At 38.6% G+C, this 17,420-nt stretch overlaps 1 protein-coding gene across 1 annotated transcript; it reads right to left on the reverse strand.

Annotated features, from left to right (window-relative positions):
- Nucleotides 1-12,828: 12,828 nt before the first annotated feature.
- LOC149282871 (olfactory receptor 2A7-like) lies at nt 12,829-13,755 on the reverse strand. The gene has a single exon (XM_089497951.1). It carries the CDS (start codon nt 13,753-13,755, stop codon nt 12,829-12,831), a length of 927 nt encoding a protein of 308 aa, XP_089354077.1.
- Between the last annotated feature and the right edge of the window lie 3,665 nt (nt 13,756-17,420).

Below are 17,420 nucleotides of genomic sequence, written 5' to 3' on the forward strand. Positions count from 1 at the left end.
ACCTTTTGCTCAGCGAAAAACTACAATATCCCTACTTTTTCCGCACGCTTCAAGATAATATGGCTCACTTTGGGGCCCTTATAAATTTATCACGTCAAGTGATGTAGATGGAGAAAGATCTACATCGAGTTTATTAATAAAACTGCCAAATGCATGGAATCAATGTCTGCCTCAGTATATAGTGATAGGTGTTATGCTTTACCACCGTCAATGTCTGCCTCAGTATATAATAACAGTAATGCTGTACCACCTTCAGTGTCTGCGCCGGTATATAACGGTAGAAGCTATGCAGTTTAAAGTGTGTCTGTGCGGGGGTGGTGCCACATATAGGATCCGCCCCAGGTGCCAAATACTCTAGGTACGCCCCTGATGAGAACTAAGATGGATGGGAATACCTACGAAGGGTAGATGGGTGAAACATTTAGACATGGGAACGAGGTGGGCTATGTCTGATAAAATGAAAGCATGTGAAGATATTATAAGGTCATATTAGGCAATCCACAACTTTTCCAGGACTGACAAAGGCACTCAAGTAGTGTAATTGTGGACCTTGAAGCAGAGCAGGCCTTCAATCCTCAATTGCCATTGTGCGGAGATATTTATTGGAGACATATAATATGTTTCATAGGAATTGGATTTCAGAAATGCAAAAGGCAGAATCGATACTTAATCATCAAACAGAATCCATGGGAGCAGAAATATCTATTATAAATTTACACGCTTTGTTATATTATTTATATTTGCTATTTTTGATATTGCAGCTATATCACTATATCTTTATCCACATACATAACCTGCCGAAATGGCGGCACTTTTGGTGACATCCATTTGCACCATCATCCAATTGAGTGGGCGGACGCAATTGAAAGCCACCCAATCTGATGATTGGACGAGAGGACATCACTGGAAATGCTGCCATTTTGGCCATTGTTATTATTAGTTATATGTATTTTGAGCAGGTGAGTACATTTTGTAAGTTTTAAATGCAAAAGCTAATTGAACTCGCGTAACCTCACCTGAAACTCAAAAACATTAGCAAATTAACAATGTAGGCATTACGTTTTGTGTTAGCATGTTACCTCAGTTGAATTTGGTCAGTAGAGATTAACCATAACTTGATTGACCATCCGACTTCTTAGTGAATAGATTCAAATGGTATAGCAACATTTAGATGCTTAACAAAAATGAAAAACTACCAGAAAAGAGCCAACAGCTTAGACTTTAATAGGATCTGCCCCCTTTCCCAAATCCATTTCACAGTTCTATGTATTAAATTAACCAATTAAATGTCATTTACATATATATGTGTGTTTATATAGCATTGCCAACTTAACTTCCTGGTTTACAACCTTAAATTATCTCACCACTATTGCTAATTTGCTGACTGACATCTGTTGGTTTAAAGCTAGCAGTGCCACTCAGAGGGTTAAAGGCACAGATCTCAGCTTTTATTTATTTTCTTAGAAATTATTTTACCAGGAAGAATGCATTAACATTTCTCTAGTTTTAACGTATGCCCAGGGGACCAAGGGAACCTATTAGCTAAATATTATAGGACTGTGACACTTGCCTGTCTGTACTGTTCCAGCTTAGTGGCAACTATAACACATTATTACAAATGCCCAGTATATACTTCCTTGATGTTACACATGTTGTATATGTTTCTTGTGAATTTCATTACATATTTTTAATAATTCCACACAATTTCATGTGTAAATTAGAGACTAGGTAATAATGATCTTCTTTCTAGATGCCAAGTGGTCGATGAGTATTGTTCTCCTGGTACCAGAAAAGCCCCTGCTGGAGGATATCACGTCTGCTGCTATATTTGTGTCCCATGTTCTGAGGGTGAAATCTCCAATGTAACTGGTAAATGTGTGACAGACACAGTATAGACATCTGGGTGAATAAAGGGGAAAATAGTTTTAGCAAAAAATATCACTTAATGGACACATGTATTAAAAGTATTTTGATGCTAGTAGATATACAGATGTTTAGTTAAATTGTACCTTATTGTTCGGTTAGGGGGCATCCCCAAATATAGGATACCTCCCTGATCTAAAGGGGTAATTCAGTGAAACAGGTAGCCTTTAATCAGTGCAAAATAGAAGAAGTGTCCTGTCTTTACTTCTTTATGTTGAGAAGAAGGTTTGAGCATTTATAACAAGGTGATGAGAAAGGATAAGGATTTTTCCAGCATCCTGGCAAGTCTTACAATAGATCAGCTGACAGAATGCTGTCTTTTCATTTTTGTGTAGGTAGGATTGGTTACAATAGTTGGAAGATGCTATATAGATTCACGTACTCAAGATTTGTAGTCACAGACTTACATGTAATTATTATTTATTGTTTTATAAGCTCCATCATATTCTGCAGCGCTGTACAATGGGTAATCGTGACATAAGTAGTCAATAACAAATCAACTTCCAAAAACAGGAGGTAAGGCGGGCCCTGCTCAAACCAGCTTACAATCTAAAAATGTTTTGGAACTTTCTTATGTACAGAGTAAGGTTGCATAGAAGCTGAATAGAAGTTCCACTGCAACCATTAACTGAAGGGTCTCATTTGCTGTTACGGTTTGATTTGCCGCTGGTCGTCTGAGTCTACTACTTATCTCTTATTGAGCTGGTATTAAAATAGCTCACATGTCGACATGTACAAATTATTTCATGTTTTATAGCTTTCATGAAACCATATTAGACATTGTCCAAGTAACTCTGAGATGTTTATTTACTATTTATTACAGACAGTGGACACTGCCTAAAATGCCCTGAAGACAAATGGCCGGATGATAGAAAAGTAGAGTGTATTCCCAAAACATATTATTATCTTTCATATAAAGATGATACCATAGCTTCTGTATTGTCTTTCATGTCTATATTTTTAGCATTTATAGCTACAGTTATACTTGGAATTTTTATTTTAAATCGGGACTCCCCCATTGTCAAAGCCAACAACCAGAACCTCAGCTTCATACTCCTGGTCTTCATCATATTGAGCTTCCTCGGTGTATTTTTGTTTCTTGGTCGCCCTTCGGATTTAACCTGCAAACTACGCCAAACATCTTTTGGGGTCATCTTCTCAGTAGTTATAACTGCTGTACTGGCCAAGACTATCAGTTTGTATTGCTTTTAAAGCCACCCAACCGGGAACCTCATGGAGAAAGTGGGTCAGAGTGAAAGTGCCATATTCCATAGTCCTGGTGTGTCCCTCTATCCAAGTTCTGATTAATGTGTCCTGGTTGTCCATCAGGAGTTGGATAAGCATTCTTACCCTGGGAAAATCATTGTTCAGTGTAACGAAGGGTCTGTTGTTGCATTCTATCTAGTGTTAGGCTATATGGGATTTCTGGCTGCTATAAGCTTTGTTCTGGCCTTCATGGTGAGGTCATTACCAAACAGTTTCAATGAGGCCAAGTACATCACCTTCAGCATGCTGGTGTTCTGTAGTGTATGGATAGCAATGCTCCCAGCCTATGTGAGCACCAAAGGGAAATACATGGTAGCTGTGGAGATTTTTGCTATATTGTGTTCAAGCGCCGGGATACTAGGCTGTATATTCTTTCCAAAATGTTACATTTTGTTGATGAAACCTGAGATGAACAGTAGGAGAAACTTACTAGGAAATGCTATATGTCATATACAGTAGCAATAATTATAATTGTATGCCATAACTATGTTAATAAACTAAAACTCAGCATTCTGTCATGTGCAACAATTACTATTTCTAGCATTTGAAATACAATATGAATTTTGATTGCAATGTATCAATACACAGAAACATTGAAATTAAAAGCAGGAAGCCCGTCCATAAACACAATTCATCACATACATTGCTCTCTCTTTCCCATAACTATCTTCACACACCTGTACTCTGAGAGCTCGGAGCCTCTGAGGAAGCCTGGCGGTGAAACGCGTCAGGGCTCCTGTGACGCACCAGGGCTCCACCCATTTGGTGTATTTGTTTTTATATATTATATTTTAACATTGTCTTGTATATTTATTACTATTATATTAAATCACCCTTATATTGCATCTACCTGCCTCTTTTGTATTGTATTGTACTATAGTAGTATCACTTTCTTTTTCTTATAAGCGCTTTCACCAATAGTACTCCATTTCTGCATTTCTCCTGAGAGTAGTGGGACCAACTCTCTCTGGTGATCATAGCTGCTTTTTATGCCTTTTTCTATCTCTCTCTAGTATTTCCTAACTGGGGCACGTCTATACCACATCCATAAAAGCAGGTATAAACTAGACTTGTGCATTCGTCTTCGGGCGAACATGAAAACGAACAAGAAGAGTGCGTTTTCGTTCCGAAGACATGAAGAAGAGAAGACAGTGCCGGTAAAACATAGGCGAAGACGAAGACTCACACACGAAGAATCTTCGACTTCGTCTACTATTCTCCCCGGTCCCTTCCCCATCTAACTTACCTTATCTTCACAGCATCGCGGGAGTTGACTGAAGTGGAAATCCGCAGGTTCGTCGTCAGGGGTTACAGGGCAGTGTGAGTGAGCCTATTGGTCACCTGCAGGGTCTTCTTCCTCTGGCATCAACCAATTGGTTGATGCCAGAGGAAGACCCTTCAGGTGACCAATAGGGCTCACTCGCACGGCCTTTTTAACTCCTGATTTCCGCTCCCGTTAACCCCTGCGATGCCGTGTTGGATAACGGGAGCAGAAATGCGTAGGGTAAAGGGCTGTGCAAGCGACCAATAGGCTCACTCGCACGGCCCCTTACCACTAGTTGCTAGGCAGAAAAAAATAATCAACCTGGGACCCTGCTGCAACAGTTAAAAGTCCGTGCCAGCGACCAACAAAGTCGCCGGTACGGACATTTAACTGACACAGCAGGGACACCAGTGGTCTCCCCGCTGTGTCAGTTAAATGTCAGTGCCAGCGACCAACAAAGTCCGAACATATATTAGCCATATGTGGCAGTGTGCTCATTTGCATTTATTCAAATAAAATATATTCCCATGATCCTTTCGTGTAATGGTTTAATACAAAAAACCCCCCAAAATAAATAGAAAAAAAAAGTTTGCAAGTTCGACAGAATTAATGTCTGCGAGTGCAGACATTTAACTGTTGCAGCGGGGAAACCAGCGGATCATGGGGATATATTTTATTTAAATAATTAATAAATGAAAATGAACACACTGCCACATATGGCTAATATATCTTCGGACAGAATGCTGCCCTCTGTTGGTTTTACACTGAGTAGCATAATATTCTGCCCGAGAATATATTAGCTATATATATGGTAGTGAGCTCATTGGTCCCCAGCAGGAGGCCCCCTGCTGGCGACCAATAGAGTTGCTGATACGCACATTTAAACTACTGGCGCCAGAGCTGCTGCGGTATGCGTTAACCCCATATTAACCCCTTAACCGGAAAAAATGAATATTTGCCCGAAGAGAAGACAGGAACGGGCGAATATTCGCGGAATACGAAGATTTTTTTTTTGACGAAGACGAACACGAAGAGCCCCCTGGTGCCCAAGTCTAGTATAAACCATAACCTGTCCATTTTCCCTGTAAACATTAATCAGTCTTTCGTCTTATCTTCCCTTGTGTTGAATCCCTTTTTGTATTTAAATGATTCTACCTCATCCTCTCTTCTTTAGATTTTGAGATCTGTTTTATTCGAAAAACCATTCCCAAGTTTGGTCATCTACTTTTGAACTATTGCCAGATTGTCAATATCCTTCTGGAGATGGGGTCAACAGAACTTTACCCAATACTCTAGGTGAGGGCTGTAAAGTGGCAGGACCATCTCTATTCTATACACCCAGCACCATGCTTGCTGTTTCCAACACTTTGTCTTATTGCTTGCTTACCTTTAACACTATAAGGACCAGGTTGTCTTTTTTTCTTTTTCTACCCTTCATGACCAAGGCTGTTTTAACACTTTTCCAGTGCTTGTGTTTAGCTGTAATTTTCATTTCTCCCAATTAGTGTACCCACACAAGTTATTTAATAAAATAAAGTACTCATGTCAAGAGCAGTGCAGCTCACTTGCAACTGGAGACACAGCAGAATCATTATTTTTTTTTACTATTACTTCATTTTGTAACTATTTCTAAGATATTTTTTTTAATGTTGTGTCCTGACCCTGCTGGTAGAGAATGCCAAAAGGAAAGTTCAGGGATTCTCTGCTATTCTGATGCGATCGTTGCTCGTGCCCTACAATGGATCTATAAGCACAAAGATGCTGGTTCCTGCGGACAGGGAAGTTCACTCTGGCTGCAGTCTGATCTCCCATGTACCGATGTGAAAATGTCCATGCAAGTGCAAAAACTATAGGAAGTACTATTATGCCCTTGGTCACATAAGGCTTGTTTCCAGTTATGTAATAGCTACATTTCATTTTTGTTAATAGTCTTTTAGTTCTAATGTTCAGTTCCTTTTCCTTCCACATGAGGGCACTGGTAGTCATTCTTTCTCTGCATTTTTATACATTGGAAACAAATATCTAATCGTATACATGGCTGCTCTGCAGAAACCCATCAGCGTTGGCTACTTAAAAATACATTCACTTGTTATTGCCAGATTTTTAGAAAAGGTGATCTAATTATATGATTTTTTTTTGTAACGCTTATTCGGTGCAAATCCCTCCCCCTGAACCCATCTGCCACGTGATATACTTACCACCAGTCAGCTCTAGCCAACTTGGCGAACACTGCGGGTAGGGGGGTCTTTTGACACCCACTGCACAAACACAGAAAGCAAAGTACTTTCATATGCACATATGTTTGTTTAGGGGGTTTCATTGGGAGGCCCTTTAAGTGTTTGCTGTCTGTACAATAGCTGTTTAGGGTGGGCATGCGTGCCCATAGGGATACAGCTTATAAACAGATGTGGCCTGTTTGTGGCCCCTTGAGACCTGAAGTTGAGGACCCCTGCATTAGCAGACCGGAGTGTAAGCAAAATCCATGTCAGGATGATAGGGAGCGGAGTGCAGCTCGACACCAGCTCAGTATGATAGGTGTTTGAGTGCAGATGAAGGCCACTTCAGGGTGACAGGGGTTTGAGTGCTTCTGATCACATGGGCTGCAAAGTGACATCTAGGGACCAACTTACAATGAGAAGGCTAAGGAAGCATATGGAGGCCTGCTGAAGAGGACAGGCGGAGTGTAATTGGAGCCATCTCAGGATGATAGGTGTTGGAATGTCACAGGAGACCAAGTCAGGATGATAGGCATGAGGTGGGGGTACGTGAAGACTAACTAAGGATGCTGAAGGGGACATAGAGTTCAGGATGATAGGGATTGAAGCGCTGCTCTGGATGTCGGCTCTACAGGGGGAATGGCTTCGCCTACACTGTATCCGATTATTGGGCACTCACCACACAGGGGCACTGTACTGGCTCGGTACCTCGGGTTTGAGCCTGTCCATTCAATGTGCCCAATATTCACCACCCCACAGTATGCCAATGATGAGGGAAGACCACACACGCGGGCTCCTGAGCTGTAGTCCTTCTGGCTGCAGTATGGGTATGCGTATGGCTGCAGGATAAGGTGAACTACATACCCCAGCATGCACCGCCCAGGCTCCTAGGCGGCCGGATCCAAACACAAAGCAGGTCTAATTAACCGGTAGAGGAAGGGAGTTTATTGTACACTAGAGGAGCGGAGCAATTATCAGGATGTTGCTTAGTCTTCTTATCCCCACTTTCCCACGTGGAGTGCCCACGCAAGTTAGACCGTGTATATTTCAGGACAAATAGAGCTTTGGCACGGGTTCACCGTACCCGAGAACTCTTTAAATGAGCTGCCTCGGAGACTCTGAAATATTAACCCTTTAATAGCCCATTGTGAAAAATGTGTTACCCAAATGGCTCTTATGCCAGTTGTCATGGAAACCTTGACAAGTCATTAAATGAAGATACATTTACAAGCAGGGATATCAGCCATAACATACCAAGAGCAAAAACACAGAATGGGGAAGGAATAGGAAGGAGTCAGATCCCTGCGATTGGGGCAAAAACCCAGATACAGTCAATGAAGAGGATCTTCCAACCAGCACGACCAGCACGATCCCTACTGCCCACAAACCCCACAGCACTGTATATAGTAATAACCCTCAGCGCTGTACACAGTAATAACCCACAAGTCACTTGCATAGACCTTTAACTCCTGGCGCCGAACCCAGTCGTCTCCCCAGGACAGGTTTCGTTGTCAGGAGCAAACAAAATGAATAAATGTTATCTTCATTTGGTTTTTCTTTCTTGCTAGCTTTAATATAGTCTAAAAATCACCAATTCCCAATGAGTTAATCTATTGTGTTTCATGATGGTTTTCTAGCTGCCCTTAAGTGTTGAATTAATATAGACATGTGCAAATAGTTTTTGGGCAAATAATTTAATTCCCTGCCGGAATGAAATCCATTGCCCTGTGCCCACATTCACTTCCACTTACTCTCTTAAACTCTCATTCTCGTTCACACTCGCTCTCACACCCTCTAAATCTTACCTTCTCTCCTTACTACTTCCACTTCTGCAGCTTCTTCTTTTTTCTATCTTCTCTCTTCTTCCTTTCTCTTTTCCATCTTCAATCTTCAAAAAGAAGATGCAGAAGCGGAAGTGGACGTCAGAGAAGTTTCAGAAAACATAAAATAGTCAATGTGAATGCAAGTGAACGAGAGTATGAGAGAGTGAGAGTATGAGAGAGTGCGAGTAAATGTGAGCCCATGGATTTCTGAAGAAAGTTGAGAGCTTTCTGCTTTGTTTTTGTCCGAAAATTATAAAATTCTGTAAATTTGCAATTTGTACGGATAGGAATGCGCAAGTCTTAATTAATATTTTTTTATTAGGTGGAATTATATTTTTCTCTCCCCAAATAATAAGGATAAATCTGATATCTGCTAAACTTCATTAATCTAATTGATTGTTTCAATACATACAGTTGTATAGTAATTGGGAATTTATTATTTCATATATGTTGCTAATAAAAACACATTTTTTGATGTAGTATCTGTCAAAGAATTATGCAGATAAAAATCACATTTATTAGTGGTATACAGTAACAACAGGAGGATGACGGAATCACCAAAAGCTAGTTTTAGATGGATTGAGAGTTCAAGGTAGCAGGAGGACATTCAGTAGCCGTCAGTGGAAATCCATGACATAGGCACTGAGAATACGGCTACTGATAACATACCAATAAACACACAAAGACATTATTGTTTGGAATGTGAAAAGGCCACAGCACTTTATTAATGTACACAGACTGTGACACGCAAATAACAGAGATAAAAACCTAGACTGGCACACAATATACTCTGGCAGAGAAATTTACCCCTGCCAGTCCCGGACATAAACAATATACGAAAAAAACAGTACCCATTAACCCCTTGATGACAATTGCCGGTCCGGGCACGTCACGGAAAAACATGTCGTTTACGACAATTGACGTGCCAGGACCGGCACGCCTTTAAACGGGTGCAGAAAGCGATCTACTTTTGCTTTCTGCACCCAAACGGCGTTGCTGTAATGCCTCGACCTCGAGGCATTCAGCAACGCCACGATCGGCACTAAGGGGTCATCTCTGGCCCCTCCCTGGGGTGTCAACATCCGCCATACATTGTATGGCGGCGGGCGCCCGTTTTAAAAGCGTTGAGGAGGCGATCAACGATCGCCTCCTAAACTTAAATGGTGTCGCTGGAATGCCTCGATCAGGAGGCATCCAGCGACACCAAACACTTACCTCGGGATGGACTGTGACCGCTCCGGAGAGCGGTCACAGCCGCCGGTGCCGGTGATCTTCACCATCAGCAAGATGGCGGCGGCCCGGGAAAAAAAACAATAAAGATGAAAAAGTTCACTAGATGGTCGCCAGACCCTCTAGAGAACTCTGGCTCAACTTGCAGGTTGAATACAGGTACTGCATTCAACCATGCAAGTCAATGGAGCCCAGCTTTCTAATCACATTAAAAAATAAAATAAAATTAATAATAATTAGAAAAAAATAGTAAAAAAACAGTAAAATGTAAAAATAATTTCCCACTGATGTCACTATCAGGGGAACCTTCAAGTTGAGAAAAAATGTTAAAAAAAATAAAAAAAGGCAAAAAAAAATAAAATATATATATAAAAAATATTTTTTTGTGAGCAAGTCCTAAAATTAGCATATTAGCTTAAAACAATTCTCGCATGGAAAGAGTTAAAATACTGGCATATTAAATGCCCATGGGGTGTCTACTTTTAACAACTGTATGATTTGATGGGGTAAATTGAATTGGCCGGGTTCAACAAGGTCCCAATTAACATGGGGGGAAGGATGGCCACACATCTAATTTCCAATTAGAAAAATGCACACGTACCAAATGTGGCCTTTTAGTTCCTCCAAAAAATGACAAACCCATGCATGTGGGGTATCACTGTACTCAGGAGATGTTGCTGAACACATATTGGGGTGTCATGTGACAGCGGCATATACCAGGAGCTGTAAATTTATACATAACATAGGTGTGTGGGGGAAAAATACACACAAAAGAATACTACTGCAGACTTTGAAAAAATTCTGGTGGTAAAATGTGTGCATGAAAAGAGTTAAAATACCCTGGGGTGTCTAGTTTTCAAAAATATATGGTTTTGTTGGGCACACTGAAATGGCCCGGCTCAAAGATGTACCAAATAGGGCATGGGCAGTGGATCCCCAAATGCCAAAGTTCAACATTGAAAAATGCGCATGCCCCAAATGTGGCCCTTTTGCCCCCAAACAGCCAGGCAAAATCATTCATGTGAGGTATCGCTGTACTCAGGAGATGTTGCCGAACACATATTGGGGTGTTTTGTGATAGTGACATATACCAGAACCTTTTAATTCATACCTGAAGTAAAATGTGTGTGACAAAACAAATGCAAAGAAATGACTACCACAAAGTTTGACAAAGACTGGTGGTAGATATGGTGCATGGAAAGAGTTAAAATACTAGCATTTGAAATACCCTGGGGTGTCTAGTTTTCAAAAATATATGGCTTTATTGGGCACACTGAAATGGCCCGGCTCAAAGATGTGCCAAATAGGACATGGGCAGTTGATCGCCAAACGCCAAAGTTCAACATTGAAAATGCGCATGCCCCAAATGTGGCCCTTTTGCCCCCAAACAGCCAGGCAAAATCATTCATGTGAGGTATCGCTGTACTCAGGAGATGTTGCTAAACACATATTGGGGTGTTTTATGATAGTGACATATACCAGAACCTGTTTATTCATACCTGAAGTAAAATGTGTGTGAAAAAACAAATGCAAAAAAAAATACTACCATAAAGTTTGCTAAAGGCTGATGGTAGAATTAGTGCTTGGAAAGGGTTAAAATACTAGCATTTGGAATACCCTGGGCTGTCTAGTTTTCAAAAATATATGTCTTGATGGGGTAAATTGCATTGCCCGGCTTCAAAGATACCCGAAATGGCACATGGGGGGAAGAATTACCAGATTTGGAAAAAATGGCTTTGAAATAGCAAAACGCTACCTGTACATATTGCCCCATAATGTGTAGAAAAAAGTAAAAAAACATAAAAACACTGGGCATTTCTAAACTCAGAACAAATAGTAGAATCTATTTAGCATTACCTTTTATAGATAAGTAAAAGATTTTTCAACTAAAAGTTAGAAACAGTCATTTTTTTCTAAATTTTTCACCATATTTTATACTTTTTTTAATAGTAAATAATATGATACAATCAAAACAATGTCATCTAAAGAAAGCCCTTCTTGTCCTGAAAAAAACAATATCTAATGTGTGTGGGTTCAGTAAACGGGAAAGAAGAAAATTACAGCTAAACACGAGTAGCGCAGAAATGTTAAAACGGCCATTGTCACGAAGGGTACAAAAAGTAAAATCAGCCTTTGTCACGAAGGGGTTAAACATAAACGACTTAATACACATGCCGACAATTACCCCCAAGCTGTAAAGTCTCCAATAGCAAGGGGATCGGCTAACTCCAATTCCCTAGGGACCCAGTCCATTAGGGAACGTTTAAACAAAAACACACATCCAAAACTGCCGCCTTTTGTCCTGCGGCCCCTTTCTTTGTTCTTCATGCTGACTGCCTCCGCTTGGCTGGAAACTCTTACAGGAAGAACTGAACACCACCTGATAAAATACAAAACACAGAAAAACACCGAAAACACAGATCAGACACAAACATGGGGAGGGAGGGAAACTTTCCTTCTAACATTCAATAAATTGTGATGCTGTGATGCTGTGATGCTGTGTGTACTGTTTATATAATGTTCCCTAAACACCTCAGATGCTAACACACCAATCAGTGAGGATGGGCTGCCCAGAAACAATACCAGTGTCCTCTAGCTGACCCCACTGCCCTCTCATTCGCCTATCTCAGGCCATGTCATGCTGTCATGCTGCCCTTTTCTGCCTAGCTGTCTCCAGGGCTCCCTGGTGATGAGGTGCCAAGAGTGAGGATCTACTGTATGCTCAGCAGAAGAGACATATTGTCCAGAAGAATGAATTACTGTGGATTAAAGAAAGAATATCTTCTTAGCTGATGTCCTTAAGATAGCGCAAGTCTAAAAATGATACTGCAAGCCTAGGTGACACGGTTAGGGATAATGAATACTGATGAAAGAAAAAATAAAAATAATTTTTCTAAAACGCTCTGTCCAAAATGGAAAAGATATTTGTTCAAAATACTTAAAAAAAATATCTGTTATACTGTCTTATGCCTTTTTTTTAGACCTTCTAAAGAACAGATGATTGTTATCATGTCCTGATATGTAAAGTCATAGAATTAGAAGAGGACGCACTTTTATTTTTCACACGAGTGCACAAGTAAATTTCATACAAATTATTTTGGGTCCATTAAAGTTTTTTAGTGATTAATTTCCTAATCTTTTCTTTAACATCTCTACTTCTCAAACTGTAAATTAGAGGGTTTAACATGGGGGTCACAGTCCCATAAACAACAGTGATGTACTTTAGATTTTGTGAATTGCCTTGAGATTGCCCCATGTACATGGAGATGCAGGTGCTGTAAAACATTAATACTACAGTCAGGTGGGAAGCGCAAGTGGAAAAGGCTTTAGTCCTTCCTTCTACAGAGTGGATCTTTAATATTGTTGTTATTATGCAAATATATGACACCACAATGAGTCCAAAAGGTGTTAATAAAGTAAAAACACTTATGGAAGAGATCATTCTTACATAAATGGAAAGGTCACCGCATGCCACTTTTAGAACTGCTAGGATCTCACAAACAAAATGATTTATTATTTTTTTATGACAGAAAATAATAGGATTCAAAATTATTGGAGGGGTAGAAAGTAGAAAACTCCCCAACCCCATGAGAACTGTGACATTTTTACAAAGGTTCCAATTCATTATAACCCTATAACGCAAGGGGGAGCATATCGCTATGTAACGGTCATACGCCATCACCGCCAGCAGGATACATTCTGTTTCTGCAAGATAGAGGCTTAAACCCATCTGCATCATGCACCCGATTATTGAAATTTTCCCCCCTTCAGCAGATAACATTCCCTGTAACATTTTAGGAACTATGGTAGATGAGTAGAATAAATCCACACAGGCTAAATTACAGAGAAAATAGTACATGGGTGTGTGCATACGAGAGCTGGATATAACTGCACATATTATAATAATATTCCCCAAAACAGTCAACAGATACACAAATAAAAACAATACAAAAAACAGGATTTGATTTCTCTGGTCCCAGAACAGTCCTGTTAAAATAAATTCTGTCACCAATGTTTGGTTCTCATTTTCCATCTTCATAGAACATGTAATTAAATTCTGAAATACAAACAAAAGAATTCCCTTTGTTAGAATATTCTTTGTCTTGAATATCTAAGCTTCTCCAGTGATCAAACAGCAATCAAGACCACAGCTTCTATGTCTTATTAATAAGGTTTATTCGATAACAAATTATCAATTCATACAATACCAATGCTGGAACAAATGTTGATAAAAGGTACTGTAGGCTAAGTATCTTGGTGAGATGAAGATGAGAGCGTGGAAAGAGCGTGGAAAGAGACCTTGTCCTTGTAGTCATGCCAATTTATACCCCTTTACATTTGGTTAGGGTATACGTAAAGGAATCCTATTGGAACAGTAATAGGATACACCGGCATTCCACAGAAGACCCTCTAAACTACGTCACTTAATTGATACCATATGTTCCTAGCACTCAAGTTGCATTCAGGCCTAAAATGTGCAGAACAAAATAAAAGTATAAAAATGATTTCTTACACTTCCCCCTGTTTATGGTTATGTACCATAAATAAATGTTTGCTGTCCATTCATACAACATTCGTATCACATTCATATCACATTCAGTGAGTGCAGGAAGATATGTAAACGATAATATTATAAAAAAGAATCTGTGGAAGACTGATGCATCCTACGTCTTAAAGTTTCCCTTAATATCATCTCTCCTTGCTTTATCTTTTCTCGAATAGTTAAATATGATTTTCTTATTCTACATAATAAACATATTTGAAAAATAATACATATAAAAGACACAAATAAAACAATAATAAATGGATGTAACAAAACATTGGTGATAGCGGAGCCAACAGATGATTTTGCCATAATTTCTGTTGACTTAGCAAAGTTTTTCCACCAAGATGTACCTGAGACTATTGACCATTCATGTTCTATGTTTTTGAGTTTACCTTGCTCATGTTGAAATACAATCTGTGCTTCTTTTAATTGTTTTTGCAAGACATTTAAAAATCCTACATCTTTCCTTATCTCATTTGCCCACTTTTGCCATGGAAATTCACTTACTTGTGATAAATTAAACTGTAGTGGCAAAACATTTAATTTTTGAGAATTAATTTGAGAAACATTAATCTGAGTTCCATATATATAGATTGCTATTGGATCGCCATCAATACAATACAGACCTTTCGATAATATTTCTGTATGCGTACATTTAGGAAACATTGCTTTAATCAATTCCCCATTAGACATTACCTGTACACATACTCTACCTTTCTCTATAGGCGTTACAAGATCGTTAGATGTTTTCACACTTTGAATTGTACCTGAACATGAGCTCTGGTTATGAAAACATGAATGATATATAGTCTCAGCTTGATGAGACAAACAAATAATTTTGGACACAAAATGTAAACATGCAGACAAGTCTAACTGTTCCGGTTCTGACATATCTGTGGAAAAAACAAAATCAGGATACTCTAATTTATAAAATAATAATTGTGTACTACTGACAGGTATTCCCAATACTCTCATAGGAAACAATGTTTCTTCTTTATCTGCCATAGGTATTAAACATGTACCTTCACATACATTATTACTGCATCCTATTACTATACTCAATAAAGCTACTTTGTTTATGATATGTTCCCAAAACCCAAATTTATCATCTTGTGTGTAGGTCCCTTTAGTCCAACTAAATAAATGTTTAGGCCCTATCGTAACATTTAACCTCACATTACTTTGTCTAGTGACGTTAATTCTAATGTTACAAACTAATAAGTACCCTTTCCTTACACCAAAACACACATGACCATTGAAATCATCAATTTCTCTTTTCTTCTTAATTATGTCTGGGAACCCTTGAGTATTGTTAAATTGTCTATAAATTGGTTGTCAAATCTGTATATCTTCTTGACTCTGTAGATCTTTCTTAGAACCATCAATCATCAGTATGGTCGCCGTCAGAACTGCGAGAAACAAAAAGGGTTGTCTCTTGTTGAATGTCAGATGTCTTTGCCATGATAGACTTTTTAATAATTTGCATTGTCCATTCGATTCTTACATACAACCTAAAAAACACAACAGATATGCAGCATCAAAATCTTAGCTGATACAAAACCTTTATTATTGTAGCACCTCACTATAAAACATGATGTAATGTTCTAATATGATTCTTAAGAAATTGTTTAAAATGATTAACATTAAAGACCGCATCATTTTATCAAATAACCAAATAGCAAATTATAACACATGAATTTGGATCATGAGATGAATTTAAGAATATGGACAATAGTAAATAATTAATACTTCAATTGATTACGGAAAAACATATTTGATCAATACAATACAATACATAGTAATCCTTTTTAGTCATGACGCAAAACCCTGTTCTCATGAACTAAATTAAGGTTTTGAATCAACCTGAGAAGCAAGAAAGGAAATATCCCTAACTTGTACTTCTGCAAATGATGGACACTATGTAGTTGCAGTTTAACATATACAACATATAACATTACAGGATCTTAACTTACAGAATAAAACAAAACACAAAACTTTAACATATAACACATCTGATGTTCATATAGTTTTTCTTATAAATAAATTAACTTATTCAAAACATCTTCATAGAAGACAGAGTGCAGGGATACAGTACGAATTAGAGTTAATTGCTATACTAGCTCCCTATATACTGAATCAACATAGATCTACGTATTATAGCTCTCGCGACACTTACAACAAACATACTCCTGTGTAGTTCCTGTATTAGGTAAATCTTCTTTATTAACTTCAATCTCCCTGATTTCTCTAATGAGTGGTGCATATGGAGATTCTCTCTGTGATGTAGTGTGTACTGGATTCCTTCTATCTATTTGGTCAGACGTGTGAATAAATCCATTTGATTTCCCTTGTCCTTTACATTGCATATCATAAAAAAGTTTACGACATTGTTTTTTAATGTGACCTGGTTTGTTACAATAGAAACACTGTATAGGTTCTTTGTTCCAAATCCTTTGTCCCCTGGGAGCCAACATGTGGTTCCTTTTAAACTCCTGAGGAGGGGAAGGGGGATGAAAGGAATTAACCCTTTCCTTTCTGTGTGTGTAAAAACTTTTGTTAATAGCAGCCACATTCATTTTAACCTTTTCATTTTTGCGTTCCCTTCTGATTTTATCAATAAACGCAGCAGCAGCCTCAAGTGTTTGCATATCCGAAGCAATTGCAATACTAGTAGGATCCAAATATTTAAACTTTTTAACAAACACTTGTATCATAGAAGCAGGACATTCATCATCAGAAATTTTAAAAACTATTCTATATGCCTGCTCAAATCTTAACAAAAAAGAAAATGGATCCTCTGAAATTGTAGGTTTCAGGTTTTCTAGTATGTCAAGTGTTGGATTTTCATTTCCAGTTGTAAACTTAATCAACTGTTGGAGTCTATCCTTATCTGTTCCATGGATGATTTCATCATCCTCCACTATAGGAGTACTTATTGGAGCTACTAATCTTCTACTCATGTATGTAGGCAACCATATTTTAAATAATCTGTTTCGTTGTTCATTAGCCAAATTATGCTTCTCTGTATTCGATTCAAATACATCTGCATTACCAAATGCATCCAAATTAGAATTATACGGCGGTATTTCTTTAAGTAATTTCATTAATTCGCTTTGTATCTGTAATTTTAATTTTGCTGCTTTATTTCTAAG

Source organism: Sceloporus occidentalis, unplaced genomic scaffold (genome assembly GCF_023333645.1).
Source record: "Sceloporus occidentalis isolate IW3139 unplaced genomic scaffold, rSceOcc1.0.p SCAF_111, whole genome shotgun sequence".
NCBI lineage: Eukaryota > Metazoa > Chordata > Lepidosauria > Squamata > Phrynosomatidae > Sceloporus > Sceloporus occidentalis.